Source organism: Pollachius pollachius (genome assembly GCF_949987615.1).
Source record: "Pollachius pollachius genome assembly, chromosome: 10".
Lineage (NCBI taxonomy): Eukaryota > Metazoa > Chordata > Actinopteri > Gadiformes > Gadidae > Pollachius > Pollachius pollachius.
Genome location: NC_136943.1, coordinates 10,874,477 through 10,886,592, shown reverse-complemented (window position 1 = coordinate 10,886,592; position 12,116 = coordinate 10,874,477). Strand labels below are relative to the sequence as shown.

The following is a 12,116-nucleotide window of genomic DNA, read 5'->3' as shown; positions in this document are numbered from 1 at the left end:
ACCAGAGCTATAATACCCTCTTAAAAATGAACTCTTCTTCAAATTAAATATTCATCTAAAAATATTTTTAGACTTTGGGATCAAACCAAACTCAGAGCAGGGTACAGCAGAAAGCCATCAAAAATGTGATAAGACCATATGTATAATTTATACTCTAATACTATACCTCATCTATTATAAATAACTGTCTTTTAAAAGATTTGGGCCACTTGCTTTTTATTTTTTCTCTGACCATTTTACTTTCTCAAACCATTTTGTTTGATCAACTAAAATAAGTCAACACTCTTCTGTAAACAAAAGGGTATAAAATGGGCAAAAGTAATATATGTATATATATGTATTTGTCTTGTGTGCTTCCGCAGTCGACCATGCTACTGCTGCATAGCCAGCGACGCTACGTGTTTGAGTACGACCACACCGACCGCCTGGTCGCCGTGACGATGCCGAGCATGGTGCGGCACACCCTGCAGTCCTTCCTGTCGGTGGGCTACTATCGCAACATGTACACGCCACCCGACAGCCAGGCCCACTTCCTGCAGGACTACAGCCTGAACGGGCGGCTGCTGAAGACCCAGTACCTGGGCACGGGGCGGAGTGTGGTCTACAGGTGGGTCTTCACCCTCAGTGTGTACTAGATACTACCCGACTGATCCTGATCAATGTACCGACTGGGATCAATATACTGATTCTGATCTATTAACGGATCCTGATCAATGTACCGACTGCGATCAATTTAATGAACTGGATCAACATACTGATCTTGATCAATGTACCGACTGTGATCAATATACTGATCTGGATCAACATACTGATCCAGATCAATGTGCCGAATGCGATCAATATACTGATTCTGAATGTATCGTTTGTTCTAAACATCGGCTTCTTTTCTTGATCAATGCATATATCCTGATCAATATACTGATTTGGAACAATGGACTGGTCCGGATCAATCTATTAAACATGATCAAAATACTGATTGTGATCAAAGTATTCATCCTGTTCAATGCATAGGTCCTACCTAATGTACTAATTCAGATCAATGAACTGATTCTGCACAATATATAAATCTTTATTTATTTTCAGTCAATGCACTGCACAAGAGCATTGTAATGATTCAATTTGATGAACTCCAACCAGTTGTTTTTGGCAGCACTTAAGAGTTTTTGTAGTTACTCAAGTATTAATATTATGATTTGAGGATGTTCCTCCTCCATTGTAATTCTCTTTAGATAAGTACGCCTGCTAAATGACTAAATGTAAATATAGTCATTTCGATCATTCGCTTCAATGTTGCTTAATAGCCTTGCAGTTTCTGAGAGATTCATCTAACGCAATTTTTCGCTTTAAAAATAGCCTTGAGTAGGTCTGGGGAAAGGAAAACAGGCCTATTTTACCAAAAAAATATCAGTTGGTTGTTTTTATTATCTATTGATTAGCCGAGCAGGGCATTGAAACAAGGCTCTTGACTCTCTCTCTCTCTCTCTCTCTCTCTCTCTCTCTCTCTCTAGGTACACGCCGTCTGCCCGGCTGTCCGAGGTGGTGTACGACTCCACGCTGGTGACCTTCACATATGACGAGGCCCTGGGCACTGTCAAGACCATCCACCTCACCCATAACGGCTTCATCAGCTCCATCCGCTATAGACAGACAGGTAGACGCACACACACACACACACACACACACACACACACACACATAATACTTGATTGTATTTTTTTTTATGTTTTATTATTGTTCTTATCATATATTTTGCTAAGCAAATTGACACACAGAGGCACATGCAGATGCATGCACACATACTGATACACACGCATGCGCAAATGCAAACATTCTTAATGTTGAACACACACACACACACACACACTCACACACACACACACACACACACACTCACACACTCACACACACACTCACACACGCACACACACAAAGACACACACACACACACACACACAGTCACACACACACACACACACACAAAGACACACACACACACACACAAAGACACACACACACACACACACACTCACACACACACACACAAAGACACACACACACACACAAAGACACACACACAAACAAAAGGACATACATCACACACACTATCCAGTACTCTCAATCACACACACAGACTCTCACTCACATACACACACAAACACACACACACACACACACAAATACATAGTGACACATTAGTTATTTCAAGTTTCAGTAAATGGAGCCTACCATTAGCTGGATCTAGCAAAACGTGACATGACCACTCATTTTGCAATCTGGTCCTCAGAACACTTGTGTCTGAGCGAAACTGATTTTGTCATTGTTGTAGATAACCGTTGGTTTATTTGAGACACTGAAAAAACTCATCCGAAGGCCGGAAGGCGTCGTGGTCAACCACAATGCACCACTGAGCCCTGGTGCTTCTTGTTCTTTACGTCTCAAACTGAGGCCTCAGAATCACACTTGCTGTATGTGTGACTAAACATGATCACAACTGTTGTTTGCATGAACAAAATTCCATCACCCCTGCTGAATGTGTGTGTGTGTGTGTGTTAGCTGGCGTGAGGTCTGTTTTTTTTTTGCTTTCTTTTTATTTTTCCCCTGTGACTTTTAATTATTGCAAATGCACATGTTTGCATATGCCTATGTGTGTGCGTAGATGATCGATTCATAATAACCCTTTTTTCCCCCGGGCGGTCAATCAAAAACCAATTACACGAAAATATTGTTTCAGTGCCACAAATGGAAAATTAATTAGAAACACAATTAGAACAACTCACATAACTTGTTCTGTAAGTGATTGACTTTGCAGCCTTGGCAGATACTGTAATTCGAGTCTGTCTGGAGTCCATCCCACCACTATGATCTTCACTATGTGGTCACACCATCACCAGACTATCTTGATTGGTGGCTCAAGGTCAGGTGTTGCTAATCTGCCAGGCCCAGACAAAAAATCTGAATTGGATGATTTTGTGTGTGTGTGTGTGTGTGTGTGTGTGTGTGTGTGTGTGTGTGTGTATGTGTGTGTGCGTGTGTGTGTGTGTGTGTGTGTGTGTGTGTGTGTTGTGTGTGTCTGTCTTTCAGTGTGTCAGCGTGTGCATGTGTATCAGTAGTGAGTCAGTGCATGTGTCCCTCTGTTAGTCAATATCTGTGGTTGTGTGTTTGTGTGTGTGTGTGTGTGTGTGTGCACATTTGTGCGTACTAGTGTGTGTTTGCATGCTTGAATCCATGTGTGTGTTTGTGTGTAGGAGCATTAGTCTGTGTATGTATGTGTGTTTGGGTGTGTGTGTGTGTGCATGCGGGTGTGTGTTTATTTGTGCTTGTTATCACTCTGCCATGAGTCTGAAAGGACTCACCTTCATTTAACTGATCTCATTTCAGAAGAACAAACGGCACTGCAGCGAGCTCAGATAGTGGTAATTGTCCCTTTTGTTGAGAGAGGGGGACACACACACACACAGAAATAGAAAGAAGTTAGGGCAACGAGTGAGAGGGAGGGGGTTGAGAGAGGGAGAGAGAGAGAGACATAAACAGCCAGGGGGAAGAGGTGCGGAGAAAATAGAGATGGAGACAGTATATAACTTCCCTAGCTGCCACAGTCTAATAGCCTATACCTTACACTCTGTGATCGTCTCATTTCCGCTATTAGCGCAAGTTTAAAATCAACAGTTAAAAATAATAATAAAAGGAATTGTATAAAGAGCGTATGCAATGCTGATGCAGCTCTTCACATGCCCCGGCACAGAGACAGTCCGTCATTTTAACTGCGTTGCGAGTCATCCCAAATAGCACCTTAATGGTCTTTCATTAGCAGAAGCCTATCTCCAGACGGAGGGAGACGCGCGGAAGTAGCTAGCATCAGGGGTGATGAATGGTGTTGTTAAAGTTGATGTGAAGACGTTAAGGAGCACATTGCCTCCATCACGGCTATTGTCTTAAGATGTCCTTATCCCCTTCTTCGTATTAAAAGGTCAACGCTGGGAAATGGCGTAACGATAACGGTGTGGGGGGGAATAGCGGGCGGCCGCGCGCGCCTTAGCGTGTGCCCGCGCCCGCCAACGACGTTGAATGAGCGCTTGAGTTGAACAGAAGTTGTACTTTACAGGCCACTTGAGGTTGACCATTTTTTGTATGTGTGTGTGTGTGTGTGTGTATGTTTTTATGTTTGTGGATTTATAGAATCCAAATCGACCATTAAATTCACCAATATTTACCATTTTACCAACAGACGCTTTTATTATTATCCAAAGCGGCTTACATAGAAGTGCGATTCTGGGGGGCAGGTGGGGGGTTCACCCAGTCACCCGTCTCCTTCCTCCGGGGCCTCCAGGGGCCCCTCAACGTCCATGCACCCAGTGACGTGTCTCCTTCCTCCTTGACCTCCCCGGTCGACCCGCAGGTCCGCTGACGACCCGCCAGATCTTCCGCTTCAGCGAGGAGGGTCTGGTGAACGCCCGCTTCGACTACAGCTATAACAACTTCCGGGTCACCAGCATGCAGGCGGTGATCAACGAGAACCCGCTGCCAATAGACCTGTACCGCTACGTGGACGTCTCCGGCAGGGTGGAGCAGTTCGGGAAGTTCAGCGTCATCTTCTACGACCTCAACCAGGTGCGGAGGGAAAAGGCGCCTCTGGGGTCAACAAAGCGAAGAAAAGGCGGAAGTAGCATCGAGGAGGGAGTGAGCCATGGTGCTCTTCTTGCCGGCTTTTGGCCTTAAAAACACTGAGTAAAGAAGTTGCGCTTGGTGTATCCCTCGCTTTGAATCATTAAGGGAGAGAGAAGATGTGCATGAGGGACCTTTTACCCTTTAAAAAATGTGTGGATATAAAATATACTGAAAACGATCTGGAGCTTATAAGCCAGCAATATCCCATGCTCCCACAATGCATTTCAGGAGGTGAGCCCAAGTAGGGTCGTGTGCATGAGGTTGGTAAACACTCGCATAGCCTTTTTTTTCCAGCGTTATTTTGTTTGATGTATTTTTCATTCCGTTTGATTTTTGAAGTATCAGAGGGAAATGGATCTTCGGTAGATGCTGTGTTTTGGATTTGATGATTGGTTGGCGATGGAGAGATGGGCCCCCGGTGTAATGTATAGCGTTGAGTGGAGGGAAATCACATGATGCACAGCAGAGGCTGAAATCAAAAACGCTCCTCAAAACAGGGATCAATGGACCTACGTAAGGTGCGTATTTCAGTCCAGACGAGCGACGCTGTATGGGCCGTGCAAAGGACATGCAGCACATCAGGAAATCAACCTGAGAGAGAGAGTGTGCATTAAAGCTAGCATGGAGGTCAGAGAAACCAGACGCGACGTAAGAAACCAGTATGCATTACCATGTGTCGCCGCTGTTGTTCTGCAAATCACCTGTGAAATAATAACACCTCTTTGCAGAGGTTTCAAACCTTCTACAAGGCCTTTTGGGGACACTCACCACATGCTCCCAAACAGAAAGTAGCACAGAACGTCAATGGAAAACATTAGAATGGAGAAGATATCATTAAATGCATAAAGCACCTACTCTTGTCATTATGAAATATAGCATAAAAATAATATTATAATAACTGAACAATATATATAATACATTTATAAAAAATATGTATGCATACATTTAAATATAATACATACACATAATGTATATATATAAAATATACATTATATTATTAATTGAGGAGTAAAATTGTACCAGTACCCTGCACCCTACCCTCTTGTACCACCAGTGATCCGCTCTCTACAGGTTGAAAAACCCTGCCTGGGGGATGGTGAGGCTAACTTGTTTCTGCTGGCTATTGTGTATGAAGATGATAAGGCTACACAATGAAACACAACCTTGAACACACTTATTTCTTTCTTGTTTGACTGTCGCTCAATAGGAATGTGAAAAAGGAGAGTTTTTTTGGTTACTGATATTCGATTTAAAATAGCCATCATTCCCAACATATCAACAACCAACCATTTCATATTTAGCATTATTTTAAATCCAACCCTAATTGAAAATAAGTGAAAAAATGTAATATTGCCTTAACCAAACATTTTCCGAACACTGATATTGTCAAATCCGATTTCCTCCTACAAATCCAATTCCACACTTTGTACTTCTTCCAACGCCTTTATCCCCTCGAACCCTATGCCCCAGGGTTCCCCCTTGCTCCGCCCCTAACCCCTATCTCGCCATGTGATTGGCCGCAGGTGATCACCACGCACCTCATGAAGCACACCAAGGTGTTCAACTCGTACGGCCAGGTGGTGGAGGTGCAGTACGAGATCCTCAAGTCCATCGCCTACTGGATGACCATCCAGTACGACGCGGCCGGCCGCACCACCACCTGCGACATCCGCGTGGGCGTGGACAGCAACGTGACGCGCTACGCCTACGAGTACGACGCCGACAGCCAGCTGCAGAGCGCCTCGGTCAACGAGCGGCCACAGTGGCGCTACAGCTACGACCTCAACGGGAACATCAACCTGCTGAGCCATGGCACCAGCGCCAGGTACGCTGTACTCACGGCACGCTCACGGTGCTTTGTAGGGCTGAACGGTTTGGGGAAGTGATATAATTGAGATTATTTCGATCAATATTGAGAATGCGATTTAATATGCGATTTTTCTTTTTAAAGTGCCTTTTGTTCTGTACTATTCGATAAAGAGGAAATAAATCATTCTTTAGTATGACCGACACAACATTGGAAGCAGTCAACAACTGCTCTTTCCTTTAGGCCAGGCTTATGTGTTGAGATGAATTGATGCATTAATGGATATTGTAACATCTTTATTTAACCATTGAATTGTAAAAGAAAAAGAAATATGAATCTTACTGATCTCCAGTCAGTAACAAAGTCCATAACAACTATGAAAAATCCCCCCTAAACAAAATTATATTTATTTTTTTATCGCAGCCTTTGTGATTTGCAAATCGCGTTCTATTACATCTTGATGTTGGTTTGAATTTGATTAATCGTTCAGCCCTAGTGGTTTGTGTGTTTGCTGCTCGTTGGCTACTCCCCGAACCCCCAGAGTTGTTTGTTGTTGCTGTTGTTTCTCATCTCATCCTGTAAGATGTGGTTTTGTGTCGCCCTTCTTGCTAGTGTATCCTGTTCTTGTGTCGTTTGTGGGCTGCAGTGAAACAAGATGGATGGCTTCAAACCTCACCATGAGGTTCTAAGCAGTCACATTCAAAATAATAATTTCAAAATATATAAATATGTTATTAAAACCCCCCGTTTAGTTTTTTTTCAATGATCACACGGCTTTGGTGAGAACTCGATTCTAATTGGTCCGTCCCAGCACTCAGCGGTCTGTTATTTCTGCACAGCAGACCGCTATCAATGCTATCAATAACAGACCGTTACAACGGATGATTTTCCAAATTGTCAGATCCAACAGACCCTATTCTATTAGCGGAAGCAATGGAATAATTGCTAAATCAATAGAATCTTTTTTATATTTTTATATCTGATGTCAAACGGTTGAGTAAGCAGCCATGTAACAAGCGGGATAATATACAGCAAGCCAGTCATCACCACTAAATACCCCCGACACTAATCAGAGGGGTCCTGAATCCTCCTTGAACGGGATTGCAGATCCTCCCTTCCACACCAACCACACCCCAGCAGCGACAAACACATCAGTCCACTTCACGCACGGATCCCCCCCCCTCAAAGCTGACCGGATCCACTTTCCCCCCTCCCCCAGACTGACCCCTCTGCGCTACGACCAGCGGGACCGCATCACGCGGCTGGGCGAGCTGCAGTACACGGTGGATGAGGACGGCTTCCTGCGGCAGCGGGGCAACGACCTGTTCCACTACAACTCCAACGGGCTGCTGACGCGCGTGCTGAACCGCGTGTCCGAGCGCTCGGTGCGCTACCGCTACGACGGGCTGGGCCGGCGCGTGGCCACGCGCACCAGCCAGGGCCACCAGCTGCAGTTCTTCTACGCCGACCTGTCGCGGCCCACCCGCGTCACCCACCTGTTCAACCACAGCAGCAGCCAGATCACCTCGCTGTACTACGACCTGCAGGGCCACCTCATCGCCATGGAGCGCACCGGCGGCGAGGAGTACTACGTGGCCTGCGACGGCACCGGCACGCCCCGCGCCGTCTTCTCCAGCAGGGGGCGCCTGGTGAAGGAGGTGCTGTACACGCCCTACGGAGAGGTGTACCAGGACACCAACCCCGAGTTCCAGCTGGTGATCGGCTTCCACGGGGGCCTCTACGATCCCTTCACCCGGTTGGTGCACCTGGGGAGGCGGGACTACGACACGCTGGCCGGCCGGTGGACCTCGCCAAATCACGAGCTGTGGGCGGAGCTGAGCGAGGAGCCGCGGCCGTTCAACCTGTACACCTTCAGGAACAACTGTCCCGTGGGGAAGGTGGAGGAGGTGACGCAGTTTACCTCTGGTGAGCTGGATGCACGCACGACACACACACACACACACACACACACACACACACACACACACACATGCACGCACATTGATGCAAGCATGGACACGGATATACACATTTACACATAAACACGCGCATGCACACAGACATACACACGCATGTACACAAACACACACGTATGTACACAGAGATATGCAGGCATGTACACAGATACACTAAAGAATGTACACACACAACACAGACACCCGCAGAAACGCACACAAAATATATACAAATATGTAACATATTTGAGTTTCTAAAATTGTGCAACTCCTACAGCATTTTCCCCCGCAACTTCAAATTTACCGATACACACGTGTGACTTTCTATTTTTATCTTCTACGACTACAAATTCCACTGCCACATGTGCTTTGTTGTTTTTTTTTGCTCCAATAATACCTTCATACTCTACACTACACGACCGGAAGCTGATCTCGTACATTTGGAACGTCTAACCCAAACACCTCCCCATCACCATCATACCTGCCACCCGCAAATCCTCCAGTGTCCTGATTCTCACAGAGCGTGAGCAGCCCCCGTCCACCTCCCCCCGCCCCCCACAGCTGCAAGACCCACTCAATCACACAGACGCGCGTTCTCACATCCGCCGTTGAGAAAGAGAGAGAAAAATAAAAAAAATACATCCTTTTGCTGCTGTGTTGCACTTTGGGCCGCCTTTTCTACGGTTGGAATAAATGAGGAGGGATTCATTATTATATCAATAATGATAATGATGATAATTATTATGATTTGCTAGTTTATTTTCCAGAAAGGGGAGAATAGAGCTTAACAACAGTGGGGAGACGAGATGAGGAGAAGGCTTCTATAACAAAGCCTGAGTCTGTCTCTCTGATCGTCCTGTTTTGCTGTGTTCGTTTGTTTGGTGTGGGTTTATTTTATTTTTTTCTTAGCTTTTGTGTTCTTAACACAGACAGATGTCCCCGCCCTCTTTCACCCCCTCACTCCCCCACCCTTGGTACTCTGTTCCGGTACCCACTGCTTCCCTGGCAAACAACGTGGAAACCAAGAAGTAGACAATAAAATGAGTAGGAGGTGTTTTCGTGTGTGTGTGTGTGTGGGGGGGTGTTTGTGTGTGTGTGTGTGTGTGTGGGGGGGGGGGGGGGGGGGGGGGGGGGGGTGTGCATGTGCATGTGAATGTTCCATTTACTGATCATCCGGTTAATTTATGGAGCATCCACGGTTCACATGTCCTGGGTTCTGGCACAACCTGCTCCAGACCGGCACGGTATTCCCACTGGAGAGAACATTGACATCACCCCCAACAATGCCTTCTATTATCTCCGCCACAAATGATACCCACACACTTTGTGTGTGTGTGTGTGTGTGTGTGTGTGTGTGTGTGTGTGTGTGTGTGTGTGTGTGTGTGTGTGTGTGTGTGTGTGTGTGGTAGATGGAGTGTGCATCTCCATCTACCAGGAACACACACACAGACGCATGTGTGTGTCTGTGTGTGTATGTGTGCTTGGAAGATGGTTTGCTTTATTAGTTGTTCAGTACATCAAAAAGGTTGACACTTTGATTATACTAGCTTTATTAATTGAATATGTTTATGTATTGTCAAATATGTCTTACCTGTTCTCTTTGTGTGTGTGTGTGTGTGTGTGTGTGTGTGTGTGTGTATGTGCATGCATCTGCGTTTGTGTGTGTGTGTGTGTGTGTGTCTGCGCGTGCATCTGTGTGTTTGTGTTTGTGTGTGCGTGTGTGTGTGTGTCCAGATATTGGAAGCTGGCTGCAGCTGTTTGGCTTTCAGCTGCACAACGTGGTCCCGGGCTTCCCCAAGCCGGAGGTGGGCAGCATGGAGCAGGCGTACGAGCTCATGAAGACCCAGACCAAGACGCAGGACTGGGACTCCAGCAAGGTAGCGTTGATCCACAGGATGCTCCATCAGTACTGCATATGATAACCAACACAAATATAGAAAACTATTAGAATTGAAAAAATAAAAATATATATATTATATATATATTATTTTTAATATTATAAATAGTAGACAAATTAATAATTACCATATATAATAATACAATTTTTATAGAATATTACTTATTAATTGTAATAAATTTTTAAGTAAACTTATTCAATAATTATTAATTTGTGGTTTAATATATTACTTCTTATTTTACACACTTACACTACTCAATGCCTGATGATAAATAATTAGTAATATAATTAATAATAATAATAATACATAATAATAATAGTAATAATAATAACAACAGTATAGCAGTAGTAGTGGCAGATGACTGTTAATAATTACTTGTTTACTAAGTTCTAAGTTTACTGAGCACTTTAACAATATTGTACCCAGAACATATTGAACGGGGTTCTTTTTGTGAATAAACCCTGTGAGTACAGCGTGTGTCCTGTGAGCAGGTGGCCTGGGGATCCAGTGGATAAACCCTGTATCTATAAGTACAGCGTGTGTCCTGTGAGCAGGTGGCCCTGGGGATCCAGTGGATAAACCCTGTATCTATAAGTACAGCGTGTGTCCTGTGAGCAGTGGCCCTGGGGATCCAGTGGATAAACCCTGTATCTATAAGTACAGCGTGTGTCCTGTGAGCAGGTGGCCCCTGGGGATCCAGTGGATAAACCCTGTATCTATAAGTACAGCGTGTGTCCTGTGAGCAGGTGGCCCTGGGGATCCAGTGGATAAACCCTGTATCTATAAGTACAGCGTGTGTGTCCTGTGAGCAGGTGGCCCTGGGGATCCAGTGTGAGCTCCAGCGCCAGCTGCGGAGGCTTCATCTCCTGGAGCGTCTGCCCCTGGTGTCCGACCCCCGTGGGCTCCACCTGCCACCGGGCCCCTTCACCCGCCCCCCCTTCGCACACACGGCTCCTCCCTGCTGGGTCCCAGCATCCGCTTCGCCGCGGCGGGGTGGCCGCGTCACCGCCGAGGTGATCGGAGTGGCCAGCGAGGACAGCCGGCGCGTGGCGGCCATCTCAACGGTGCCGTGCACCTGGGCGGCCTGAGCTTCAGCGTGCACGGCTGCGACACCCACCACTTCCTGCAGTCGCGGCCCATCGAGGAGGACCTTGGCCCGGCCTGGGCGTGGGGGGCCGCGTGCTGGACAGCGGCGTCAACGTCAGCGTGTCCCAGATGAGCGCCACGGTGGGCGGGGCGCACGCGGCGCTTCGCCGACATCGTGCTGCAGCAGGGCGCCCTGTGCCTGTGCGTGCGCTACGGCGGCAGCGAGGAGGAGGAGCGGGCCCGCGTGCGGGAGGAGGCTTGGCGGCGGGCGGTGGACGCCGCCTGGCGGGCGGAGCGCAAGCGGGCGGAGGAAGGGGACGCGGGGAGCCGGGCGTGGAGCGAGACGGAGAAGCAGCAGCTGCTGTCGGAGGGCCGCGTGGCGAGCTACGACGGCTACTACTCGCTGCCCGTGGAGCAGCAGCCGGAGCTGTCCGACTGCCCCTCCAACATCCACTTCATGACACTCAGCGAGGTGGGGGGCAGGTAACAGAGACAACCACCGGGTAGCTCCTCCTTCCTCCTCCCACTTGGCCACGCCCCTCCGCCCCCCCCCCCCCCCCCCACTACAGCCCTCTGCCCGAGCCCATACCCTAGCCCCCCCCCCCCCCCCCCCCCCCCACCCACCAAAGACTGCCTGTTTGTACTTTCACCCCAAGTTTGTCCTACTGTTTCTATACTGTATCAAAGAAGAACCAGAACACGAAG

General features: G+C 47.2%; 1 protein-coding gene across 1 annotated transcript in view; it reads left to right on the top strand.

Annotated features, from left to right (window-relative positions):
* Positions 1-11,898, top strand: part of tenm1 (teneurin transmembrane protein 1) — a gene marked incomplete at both ends in the record, with an annotated part of 166,392 nt that extends 154,494 nt beyond the window's left edge. Inside the window, 13 exon segments of the mRNA XM_079744544.1 lie at positions 363-607; positions 1,509-1,651; positions 4,397-4,608; positions 6,189-6,490; positions 7,692-8,398; positions 10,162-10,304; positions 11,138-11,215; positions 11,217-11,243; positions 11,245-11,316; positions 11,318-11,378; positions 11,381-11,479; positions 11,482-11,555; positions 11,557-11,898. Coding sequence (XP_079600670.1) covers positions 363-607; positions 1,509-1,651; positions 4,397-4,608; positions 6,189-6,490; positions 7,692-8,398; positions 10,162-10,304; positions 11,138-11,215; positions 11,217-11,243; positions 11,245-11,316; positions 11,318-11,378; positions 11,381-11,479; positions 11,482-11,555; positions 11,557-11,898 — 2,505 coding nt within the window.
* Between the last annotated feature and the right edge of the window lie 218 nt (positions 11,899-12,116).